The sequence below is a fragment of the Dipodomys spectabilis genome, unplaced genomic scaffold (assembly GCF_019054845.1).
Source record: "Dipodomys spectabilis isolate Male_0828 unplaced genomic scaffold, ASM1905484v1 ptg000371l, whole genome shotgun sequence".
Lineage (NCBI taxonomy): Eukaryota > Metazoa > Chordata > Mammalia > Rodentia > Heteromyidae > Dipodomys > Dipodomys spectabilis.
In genome coordinates this window covers 14,214-26,291 of record NW_024871048.1, presented here as the reverse complement: position 1 = coordinate 26,291, position 12,078 = coordinate 14,214, and the positions used below count along the sequence as shown (strand labels likewise).

Sequence of the window (12,078 nt, the reverse complement as noted above, 5' to 3'; positions counted from 1 at the left end):
CCCTGGGCAGCCACCAAAGCCCTGGCTGCTCCTGCTCTTGAATTCCTGCCACGGTGCCTGGTGCCAGACGTCCGGGCTGGGAGAGGGGGAGCTGTTAACCGCTTCCCAGCCTTGAGATCAGTCCACAGGCTGAAGCACACGTCACCTCTGAGAGAAGCGGGCCCTGGCTCCCTCCCTGGGGGAGGTGGTGAGGGCAGATCTTCCCCCCCACTCCTCCCCACCCCGCTCCACGCTGCTGGGCAGCACGAAGGGAGCCGCAGGCCACTGCCAGCTGGCAGTGTCTTCAGGGAGACCCGCCGCCGCCCAGGCCTGAACAAGGACCCGCGGGGTTCACTTCCAAATTTGACCCACGAGACGATGTACTCACCAGACTGGAATGGACGGAGCCCAGGGAGGCGCGTCTGAGCGGAACACATCATTCTCCGGGTCTGCCTTTGTTTCCTAATTTAGTTCCCCAAACCCACTCAAGCCTGGTTCTCCTCCCATGACAACCCTGTTGGTCATCCCAGCTGGCAGGCTTGCCGTCTGAAAGTGTAAACCAGCACAGCACAACCCTGTCTCCAGTACCCCCTGGAACCAGCACAGCACAACCCTGTCTCCAGTACCCACTGGAACCAGCACAGCACAACCCTGTCTCCAGTACCCAGGAGAACCAGCACAGCACAACCCTGTCTCCAGTACCCAGGAGAACCAGCACAGCATAACCCTGTCTCCAGTACCTAGGAGAACCAGCACAGCACAACTCTGTCTCCAGTACCCAGTAGAACCAGCACAGCACAACCCTGTCTCCAGTACCCACTGGAACCAGCACAGCACAACCCTGTCTCCAGTACCCACTGGAACCAGCACAGCACAACCCTGTCTCCACTACCCACGAGAACCAGCACAGCACAACCCTGTCTCCTGTACCCACTGGAACCAGCACAGCACAACCCTGTCTCCACTACCCACGAGAACCAGCACAGCACAACCCTGTCTCCAGTACCCACTGGAACCAGCACAGCACAACCCTGTCTCCTGTACCCACTGGAACCAGCACAGCACAACCCTGTCTCCAGTACCCACTGGAACCAGCGCAGCACAACCCTGTCTCCAGTACCCACTGGAACCAGCACAGCACAACCCTGTCTCCAGTACCTAGGAGAACCAGCACAGCACAACTCTGTCTCCAGTACCCACTGGAACCAGCACAGCACAACCCTGTCTCCAGTACCCACTGGAACCAGCACAGCACAACCCTGTCTCCAGTACCCACTGGAACCAGCACAGCACATCTTAACACAACCCCACCTCTAGGACCAGGAGGAAGCTTTGGTTTGGTTTTCAGCCAATCTTACAGAGGAAGACAACATGGCACAGTGTGATTCCGGAGCCCATCTCAGCTTTGTCCTGAAGGTTCTAGACCCTAAGTAACTTGTGTTCCCAAGAAGGGAGCCCCAGCCTGGACAGCACGCGCCCTGGGAGTGTTGGTGATCTCTACCACCCAACAGCTTTGAAATCTGAAGAGGAATGCGGGTCTGCCCTGACAGCACTCACAGCTCTCGGGGCAGAGCTGCTGAAGGAGCGTGCTACTTCACGCAGTGTCACTGACACAAACGCCAGAACCACTGACAGCTAGCAGTGTGCCCACCTTGCGGCCTGAGCTGGCAGGGGGATGGGTAGGGCCGGATCCCCATTGGGGAGAAGGAGCCTGGGATGGCTGCACCACAGGACCAGGCAGGCGGCTTCCTGGAGCAGGACCGCCATGGTCTGCACAGCTCTGTGTGAGTCAGGCAGTGAGGTGAACAGGGCTGGGCAGGAAAGAAAGCCCGGAGGTAGAGGGCCATGGGCAGGCAGAGCATAGAGAGGCTCAGCCAACAGCCAGGCAGGAGAACCAGGACAGCTGCCCAGATGGCAGCGTCAGACACCATGTTGCTGGGCCTGGTCAGGAGTTGGTCCTCTCCCGGACCACGCACCGGGGATGGGTCCGAGGGGTCCCTGCCGGGGCCTCCTCTTGATTGTCTTCTTGATCTTGTTGAGTGTTGGCGGAAGCCAGCGGGTCCTCAGTGCTAACGGCCACCTTCTGTCCTTCCGCAGCTTGTCGGGGTGTCCAAGGGCCACGTCAGCCATGAAGAAGGCCAAGCTGTCTGGAGAGCAGATGCTGACGATCAAGCAGCGGGCCAGCAATGGTAACCACGCGGCAGAACCCGAGTGGCCCAGCCTGCCATGACCCACAGCCCACAGGGTCTCCAGGGCTGGGCGGCTGCTCCTGACACCCATGGTGCCCCCTTTCCTGCTGGCGCCCTCAGACCCAGGCCCTGGCCAGGAGAGGCTTCCAGTGCTCACAAGCACATGCACGTGTGCGCGCACACACACACACACACTGCACTCTCCCCAGATCTCCCCCCCGACCTCTCACCTCTCAGCACCCCCAGTTCGCCCAGTGCCTGATTTACTGAATTCCTTTGCAAAGGAAAGCAACTTCCAGGTGTCTGTGCTGCTGTCACCTGTTTCCCTTATGCGAAGTTAAGAGAGAACCAAAGGTCTGGAAAGACAATGCACTGTGAGCAGGCCCCGGGCATGACTCCAATGCCACAGCACCAGCTTGTAGCACTTCTGTGGTTATCCAGGGCTGTTCCCTGCTGAGGCTCTGGTTCCAGTTCCACTCAGAACCGGGCGATGCTCCGAGCTCCAGCATCCGCTCTCCCACTGTGAGCAGCCTTGCTCACGTGGTCCGTTTAGCAACACCCTTTGCATCTTGTGAGAAGAGGCCCCTCGTCACGGCAGTCCACACTGTCTAGGCTCCTGAGGTTAAGCAGCTGTGACGTAGCTCGTGGAGGAAACCAAGAGCGCCAGATGCGCTTTCCTCTGGTGCTGTGCAGGGTCAATCCATGAGCAAAAGACATGCACCGGGGGAGTTTAATCAGATACACACACCCATGGTACACAATGAATTGTTGGTCAGCTGACAAGAGCAAGGTACCCAGAGGCCACACGCACGCACACACACACACCAAAAAGAAAGCCAGGGCTCTGTGCATGCTAGTGCCCTGAAGGAACGCTGAGCTGCCGGGCTGTGTCGGGCTCACCACGGCCCTGCCAGGCTGAGCTGCTGGGATGCGTCAGGCTTACCCCGGCCCTGCCGGGCCGAGCTGCCAAGCCGCAGTGGGCTCACCACAGCCCTGCCGGGCCAAGCTGCCAGTGCTCTCTCCATCTCCATCTCCACGGAACGGAAGGAGCTGTCACAGCCCCTCCTTCCTTCTGTGAGCAACCTGCTCACAAGGCCACAAGACCACAGGCAGAAGGGACTGCCACCGTCCTCAGGCGCAGGGCTCTGCGGCCACCACAGCTCAGCAGCCACGGAGCTGCCGGGCCCCTCCGTCCATACGGGCCCTGTCGTGGGCCTGGGCTGGCCAGGAGGCTGGGCCTGCCTGCCCTGCCCACTCGACCACCCAGCAGTCAGGTTCAACCCTGCTTGGGTCCGGAGCGTGGTGTGGATGAGACCCGGGCGGACCTACTGGGGGAGGGGGGAGGCAGGGCTGAGCACAGAGCTCCCACCACCGGGCAGCAGGCCAGGGTCAAAGGGCAGGCCTGGAGCTTCCCACCTGGCTGTGAACCGGGGCCCAGCCTGCCAGCGCCAGCTTCTGGCTCAGGTCTCCCTCCCTCTCTCTCGGTGTCTTGGAGGCTCCCACAAGCCCAGAAGACATGAAGATTGTTCATCCTACCTTTTCGTTCATTCGAGGGAATATTTCCTAAACAAGTTCAATACAAAACATCAAAAGGACGAGGAAAACTCAAGAAGAAAACACAAAATCCTAGCTCCTGCGCATTCAGGCATGACTGTGATGACACGCTCATCTTGCTGTTACAGGAATCGAGAACGATGAAGAAATCAAACAGTTAGACGAAGAAATCAAGGAGCTAAATGAATCCAATTCCCAGATGGAGGCTGATATGATCAAACTCAGAACTCAGGTAACAGTGTGTGGAACCCCAATCCCAGCCCAGTGTGGTGTCCCAGTTCTAGCTCCCAGTTCCAACACGGGACCCCAACTCCAGTTCTAGTGTAGAGCCTCAACTCTGGTTCTGGCGTGCAGTTCTGGAGCCCAGCTAATGGAGTCCTAATGGAGACTCCCGGTCTCCTGTGCTGTCTGCACAGGGAAACGCAGCGGACAGATAGATGTCATCTCCTTGACTTTGCTCCTTTTCTCTTTATTTCTTACCTGGTGTCTTGGTCTTCTGCTGAAGTTGTGACAATTTGCTGTTCCCACCCACTTGTCTGTGTGTGCCTGTTGTGGGAAGCACTCCCAGGGACTCCCTGGCCTATTGTGGGAAGCACTCCCAGGGACTCCCCGGCCTGTTGTGGGAAGCACTCCCAGGGACTCCCCGGCCTGTTGTGGGGAGCACTCCCAGGGGCTCCCTGGCCTGTGGGGAGCACTCCCAGGGACTCCCCGGCCTGTTGTGGGAAGCACTCCCAGGGACTCCCCGGCCTGTTGTGGGAAGCACTCCCAGGGGCTCCCTGGCCTGTGGGGAGCACTCCCAGGGGCTCCCCGGCCTGTGGGGAGCACTCCCAGGGACTCCCCGGCCTATTGTGGGGAGCACTCCCAGGGACTCCCTGGCCTATTGTGGGGAGCACTCCCAGGGGCTCCCCAGCGTGTTGTGGGGAGCACTCCCAGGGACTCCCCGGCCTGTGGGGAGCACTCCCAGGGGCTCCCCGGCCTGTTGTGGGGAGCACTCCCAGGGGCTCCCCGGCCTGTTGTGGGGAGCACTCCCAGGGGCTCCCCGGCCTGTTGTGGTGAGCACTCCCAGGGGACTCCCCGGCCTGTTGTGGGGAGCACACACCATGTCTATTCAGAGCCACACCAAGCTGCCCCTCCCCCTCCCCATGTCCATTCAGAGCCAGCTCCGAGCTGCCCCTCCCCCATGTCCATTCAGAGCCAGCTCCGAGCTGCCCCTCCCCCATGTCCATTCAGAGCCAGCTCCGAGCTGCCCCTCCCCCATGTCCATTCAGAGCCAGCTCCGAGCTGCCCCTCCCAGACATGACTCACTGTCCCTGCTGCACAGGGCACAGGGGTTGTGACAAGCTAACAGGCCTGAATGGGGGCTCGGGGTGGCTGGCCCTCTCTGCTGTCACCTGGCCAGCTCAGGGAGGCCAGGGTCCCACGGCCCTCCCGCACCTGCCGGCAGCCGTCCTGTAGGAAGCTGGTGTGGGTGTAGCCACTGAGGGAGGCAGCCCTGAGCTCCCGCGCCCCGCCCTCGGTGCCCTGCCCTCCCGCGCCCCGCCCTCCCGCGCCCCGCCCTCCCGCGCCCCGCCCTCCCGCGGCCCGCCCTCCCGCGCCCCGCCCTCCCGCGCCCCGCCCTCCCGCGCCCCGCCCTCCCGCGGCCCGCCCTCCCGCGCCCCGCCCTCCCGCGCCCTGCCCTGTGCATCTCCCCGCACCCCCTTTCTGCAGAACAGGTAAGGTTAACAAAAGCCTCTCAGAGTTGCCCGGCCTGGCGCGGAGCCTCCTCAGGGCACCCGTGGTGTGGCCGGTCTGCTGCCTGAGGGGCTCAGCGTGGAATGTGAGCTGACGGTGGCCCGTGTGTGTGTGTCACAAATAGTGTCATCCTTTTGAGTTGCTGACAGCAGCAGTCTGAACTCCAGCCCTTGGGCTTGCTAAGTAGGCACTCTACCCCTGGCCTGCGCACACGCGCCTTTCTGCGTTGGTTATTTTCAGGGGAGGGTCTTGCTTTGAGTCAGGCTGGCCTGCGCTGAGATCTTCCCATTCTTTCCATCCGCACTTCCTTTGGTCACTGGGGTGGCAGGTGCGAACTTCTGCACCCACCCAGTGGTTGACATGGAGACCCCAGAATTTCTTTATTCCCGAACTGTCTGTCCTCAGACCTCCACGTCCTGGCCTTGGCTCTCGGTAGAATTACCACACGTGGTCTGTCATTCCTCTAGCCATCCAAAGAAGCGACGCCAGTCATAGCCTTCAAAGCCCAGCTCAGGCCGAGTTTGACCTTTAGCAACTCCTCGCCAGACATTCACGCCAGAGGGAGATGGTGCAGGACACACAGCAAACGCCCAGTCCTGGCCTGGACGCACGGCTGGCTGTGGCAAGCACGGAGGGCTCCTCAGGAGGAACCGTGTGCCAGCGGCCCATCCCGGGGCTCCCCTGTGCCAGCGGCCCGTCCCGGGGCTCCCGTGTGTGAGCATCCCGTCCCGGGGGCTCCCGCGTGCCAGCGGCCCGTCCCGGGGCTCCCTGTGCCAGTGGCCCGTCCCGGGGCTCCCCTGTGCCAGTGGCCCGTCCCGGGGCTCCCCTGTGCCAGCGGCCCGTCCCAGGGCTCCCCTGTGCCAGCGGCCCGTCCCGGGGCTCCCGTGTGTGAGCATCCCGTCCCGGGGGCTCCCGCGTGCCAGCGGCCCGTCCCGGGGCTCCCTGTGCCAGTGGCCCGTCCCGGGGCTCCCTGTGCCAGTGGCCCGTCCCGGGGCTCCCCTGTGCCAGTGGCCCGTCCCGGGGCTCCCGTGTGTGAACATCCTGTCCCGGGGCTCCCCTGTGCCAGCGGCCCGTCCCGGGGCTCCCCTGTGCCAGTGGTCCGTCCCGGGGCTCCCGTGTGTGAACATCCTGTCCCGGGGCTCCCCTGTGCCAGTGGTCCGTCCCGGGGCTCCCGTGTGTGAGCGTCCTGTCCCCGGGGCTCCCGCGTGCCAGCGGCCCGTCCCGGGGCTCCCTGTGCCAGCAGCCCGTCCCGGGGCTCCCCTGTGCCAGCGGCCCGTCCTGGGGCTCCCACGTGCCAGCCGCCCGTCCCAGGGGCTCCTGTCCTTGCCACAGGGGACCAGGCGGTCCTCAGAACTCAGATTCCTGCGGGCATGAACGCTAGGGCCAGGAGCCAGCATCCCTCTTCCCGGAGGGCCAAGGTGGCTCTGGGCAGCAGCCCCGCCCCAGGCCTGTCTCAGGAGGGGCGTGCCCTCCGGCACGTCTCTAGGCGAGTCCTGAGTGCTCCCTACAAGCCGCACACATCCACAGGAGGCTCCTGCTTAAACAGCCCGTTTGTCTGCCTAGCCCAGGAAAGCACAGGCTGACAGCTCCTGAGGAGTCCGTCCTGGCAAGGCTTCAGGCAGGGGACTGAGTCTGCAGATGATGCCGCTAGCTTATAGTCAGAGACTGAGACTGTTCTGGGAAGGGAGGTGTGGTGTCCGGCACTGACCCCGCCACTTCCAGATGCCAGGCTGGGCTCAGCGCCCTTGGCCACAAACACACACACAAGAGGCCTTCGTAACCTTGGCCTGATGCTCACTGGTCTCTGGGAATTCCCCCCCTGCCGAGTGAAGCACAGGACATTTGCACTACCTAGAGCAGAGAGCAGGTGGCAGGTCCTGGGTCAGTGCACGGAGCACCCAGCTGGGTGTGGGGCTCAGTGCGGCCCTGGGACGGGTTGAGCTCCTTGACCTCCTTGGAGGGACCAGTCCCTGGAGCGGAGGACACAGGCCAGGAGGAGAAGGTGACCGAGTGCTGTGGGTGCTGGCAGAGGGGCCGGGCGGGGTCTGCGGTTCGGGTCTCTCTTGAGGCCCTTTCCCTGCAGTGGGCAGCCTGGACTGTGAATGAAGGACTGGAGACTGGCCAGGACCAGACGCAGAGAGGAGCAGGGTGGAGGCATGCAGAGGCTTGAAGGCCACCCCCTGGAGGCCGTGGGTCCCTGGGCACTGGGAGGTGGGGGCGGGGGAAATGGGGCTCTGGACCCCTGGTGTGGCCCGTCAGCAGGCAGGGCCCTCGGGGGCACATGTGGGGAGCGCCGCTCCTGCCCTCTGCTCTGTCTCTCCCTGAGAGACAGGACCCTGAGGCCCTGCCCCTTCCCTACGTGATACCCAGGCTTGGAAATCAGATCCACGTGAGGTGGCCTTCTCTCTAGAAGAGCACGAGTCGCCTCTGTCAGCGCTGGTATGGAGACACAGAGCCTGTGCCCAGGACAGTGCCCCTGGGACTTCCGGGGAGGTGCAGGCGCAGGGCCGGCTGGGTCAGGGCACAGGTGTGGCACCTGGCACCCCTCAGAGCCAACACCTCACTGAGGAACGGAGGCAGAGAGGACTTGACCAAGCGGGAGTTGGGTCAGCCTGCGAAGAATGAGTAGTGTAGCCCAGAACTGACGCCGTCCCCGAAGCCAGCAGACAGCAGGGCCACCGGAGCCCCCGGGACGCGGCCACTCCCAAAGGCACAGAGCGAGAACCCAAAGCCCAGACCTCGCGCGGGGGGGGGGTCCCGGGGCTCCGCGGGCCACGCAGGGCCCGCCCCCTGCACCTTTGGGCCCCAAGCACACCCATCCCACAATCGCTGCGGGAGCGCACGCTCAGCCCGGCCTCCTGTTACATGCCCCGTGCACTTGTGTGTTTCAGATCACCACCATGGAGAGCAACCTGAAGACGATCGAAGAGGAGAACAAGGTCATCGAGCAGCAGAACGAGTCCCTCCTGCACGAGCTGGCCAGCCTGAGCCAGTCCCTGATCCACAGCCTGGCTAACATCCAGCTCCCACACATGGTAAGTGACTGAGCCTGCAGGACGGACGCACCGTCCTCCTCACCGCCTCATAACGTAGATCTCTCTCTTTTTTTTTTTAATCATTACCCCATGGTTCTTCGACCTTTGGATGTTTTTGGTCACCTCCCCCAAGCCATAACATTAACCGCTAGACACATCGGTGGGGCTTCCATAAAGCTAAGCGTGCGCTGTCCCGCCAGTCGGTGCTCCGCCCCGGCTCTATGCTGTGATACTGTTTGATGCTTTTGTGAATATTCCGGAAGTAAAAGTTGTATATGAACTACTATTTAATATCTCGTAGGATCCAATCAATGAACAAAATTTTGATGCTTACGTGACTACTTTGACGGAAATGTATACAAATCAAGATCGTTATCAGAGTCCAGAAAATAAAGCCCTACTGGAAAATGTAAAGCAGGCTGTGAGAGGAATTCAGGTGTGAACAGCGGCTCTAACGCTGACTCTCCTGCTTAAAAAGGATGCCTCTTGTTTTTTGCTGCTGTACTTAACCAGAAAGTGTTATCTATTTATCTCTGTTGGAACAGTGTGATGCTTACAAGACTTCATAATGGTTTATGTCTTGCTTTAAAGATAGTACCTGCAGAATAGTTTTTGAATACATTCACATTTTGTACGTTTTCATATGAGCTGACATCGTGTGACATATCATGTGATGTTTATAGATGCTCCTGTATGCACATGGGGGGTATATATATCTATATCTATATATATTTCTGAAGAGGTAAGCTGATGAAAAATGGATAGAGTGTAAATTCTTTTTAATGCTTTAGTGATTAAACGTTTTAGTATTTTGAACTGAAATGGACAAAAAAAGAAAAAGAAACACACACACACACATACACACACACACAGCTTTGTCTGACCATGCTGTGGCCCTGGCCACTTTTTAGATGACCATTTTCCTCATGTTGGAGGACTTTATGGAATTAAAGAAATACCTTTTGTGTGCATATTGTTTCATAGCGAAGAATTGGTTGCAGAAATGCTTTATTTTTGAACAATGCCTGGAAATATTATGTGACTTTTTTGTTTGTTTGTTTTAGGAGGATGGTGTGTGGTGGGGACTGTAAAAGTGAGGTTTTTTTGCATTCCAAGGAAATGGATTAACTGTAAGAAATAAAGTAATTTATTGTAAGACAACATCAAACCATGGAAACTTGGCAGAAGATTCAAAGCAGCTTACACAGCACTTTTAATTAACTCCTAAGCATTACATGGTGTGATGATGGACCCTCCATAAGACAGGCCCGTGTCAGAGGTGGACAACACGAAGATTTCCCTTGCTCCTTCCTCTCCCAGCACCGCTGCTGCCCCTCTGCACCCGCACCTCACCTCTCAGGAGCTGAGCGTTTCTGATTTGAGCGAAAAGAGCATTTAAGAGCATTTATTTCCCCTTTTCACTTAAAAAAAAAACCCACTCTTGTTACTCTTGCTTCCTATGTTGAGGGGTAAAGGCTACTGGCTGTGAGTGTTCTGGTCGCTGGACAGAATTCTCTGCTGGACAGGGCTGGGGTGGGTACAGGTTTCCGCCCCACCCCGCCTGGCACTGACTTTGAACTAGCCTTGGGTCCCGCTCAGAGCACTTGGAAAGGACCTACTACGTAGCATTTGCATAGCCTGTGGGGTTGATCGAGACCTACTCTAAGAATGAATGCAATCAGATTATTAAAAGTTAATGAAATATACTTCGGCACTTTTTTGCTTTAAACTAGATCATCTTAGACTTATTTATACCTTCAAGATTTGATTGTTTTATTCCAAACGACTGCACTATATGTATGCATAAGACCACTTTTGACTGCCGCGTCCCCTCCTGAGTAGTGGTCCTTCGACTCCGTGTTGTGTCTCCTGTGTTTCCTTTTAGAAGCGCCCCCTCCCTTCCATGTCTGATGTTATGCAGGAAGTACGGAAGTACTTCGAGATTTTGTTATGAAATAAAAGATGGGTTTTGTAAAATATAAAACTATTTTTAGCAGAACAGGACTTACAGGGTCATTGCCCCACGATGTGCCAGTTGGCGATTTGCACTTCCCTGTCCTCTCCACCCGCACAGAGGTGTGCACCCCCGAGTCAGTCGCCTCTCCACACTGAAGCTGGACGAAGCATGGCGGAGGCCCTCACGGCTGACCCACACAGTGGCTAAGGGAGACTACAGGGATCTCACGACAAACATTCTGATACAATACTCGACCTCGGTATAATATATAAATATATATATATGTATAAATATATGAATACCCCAGCGGCACTTTATACTGTTCAGTGTACAAAAGCTTACAGTTTTCCACGAGGACTTTAATAACTAGCTGGGGGGGAAAACAAAAAACAAAAAAGGATTATGTAATTACTTTGGGGCTCTGCAGGACCTTGTCTGTACAGCGCCCCCTTTCTGTTGTGCGATTAGTCGTAGCTGCCGTGCTCGGAATTGCCTTTTCTGAGAGCCGAAGCAAGGTGCTTCCCGACACCTGAGGCCATACTGCGGGGGCGGCCTCGGCCGGCCGGCGGCCCCGCCTCTCCCCAGGACCTTGTTCACACTAGCACATGCACTTCCCACTGGTCTCCTCTGCAGCTTCCTGGCCGATGTAGTAACGCTTTTAGTAGAGTAATAGGTAGTATCAGTTTGGATTCTTATCGTTATCACCTATGTACAATGGAAAGGGACTCTAAGCACAAATCTGCTGCTCATGTAACGTTGGGACATGCTATCAAATCAAAAGTTATCTGTGATATTATATAGGGATCACCAAGTGTCACATGTTAGAATGCTGACTTCCACACGGGGTTATCGTGACTCATCAGAGCTTATTTATTATAACTTATTGTTCATATTCATTTCTAAGTTAATTTAAGTAATCATTTATTAAGACAGAATTTTGTATAAACTATTTATTGTGCTCTCTGTGGAACTGAAGTTTGATTTATTTTTGTACTACACGGCATGGGTTTGTTGACACTTTAATTTTGCTATAAATGTGTGAAATCACAAGTTCCTGTGATACTTCATTTTTAAATTGTGAACTTTGTACAAACTTTGTCATGCTGATGTGAACACATCTTACTCTGAATAAAAAGGTGTTGCCACGTTTGTAGCACGAACGATCTCTCGCTGTGTCTGGATCTTCAATGGAGCCTGGAAATGCCACCTGGGGCCCCAATTCCCTCTCCCCTCCCTCCCTACCCCACCCCTACAGCAAATTTACTTGTCTTTGTTTCCATGGCTGTGTTCGACGGGAACCTTGAGGCATATCGGAGTGTTTGACCCCAAGCCCCAGGTACACCGGAGTCAATGACTTCCCTCTCTGAGTACTTGGACCCTGAGCTGACCAGGCCCTACTTTCTTGGAGTGATGCTTCTACCCGTGTGGCGTTTATTGTTCCTCTCCATCCCAGGCTGATAGAAGTGTGAGTCTGACCATGCTTTGTGAGGCAGCTGTCCCCTGAGTGACAGAAATCCTCCCGCCCGCCATAGCACAGACACCACCACAAAACAACGCGCTTCCATAGAGCGCAGGTCTGGACCTAGGGGTGTCTGTACTAAAGCTAGCGCCCCCCCCCACCCAGGTTTTCCTT

General features: G+C 57.4%; 1 protein-coding gene across 5 annotated transcripts in view; it reads left to right on the top strand.

Moving 5' to 3' along the window:
- The window catches only part of Myt1l (myelin transcription factor 1 like), a 167,006-nt gene extending 158,076 nt beyond the window's left edge, over nt 1-8,930 (top strand). For 3 of the 5 annotated variants that reach the window (XM_042666938.1, XM_042666936.1, XM_042666935.1), the window contains 4 exons: nt 2,077-2,168; nt 3,851-3,954; nt 8,345-8,488; nt 8,790-8,930. In XM_042666938.1, the coding sequence (XP_042522872.1) occupies nt 2,077-2,168; nt 3,851-3,954; nt 8,345-8,488; nt 8,790-8,930 (481 nt within the window). Of the gene's footprint in view, nt 1-2,076; nt 2,169-3,850; nt 3,961-8,344; nt 8,501-8,789 lie in introns of those variants that run through there. The other 2 variants (XM_042666934.1, XM_042666937.1) reach the window with 2 other exon arrangements.
- Nucleotides 8,931-12,078: the final 3,148 nt, after the last annotated feature.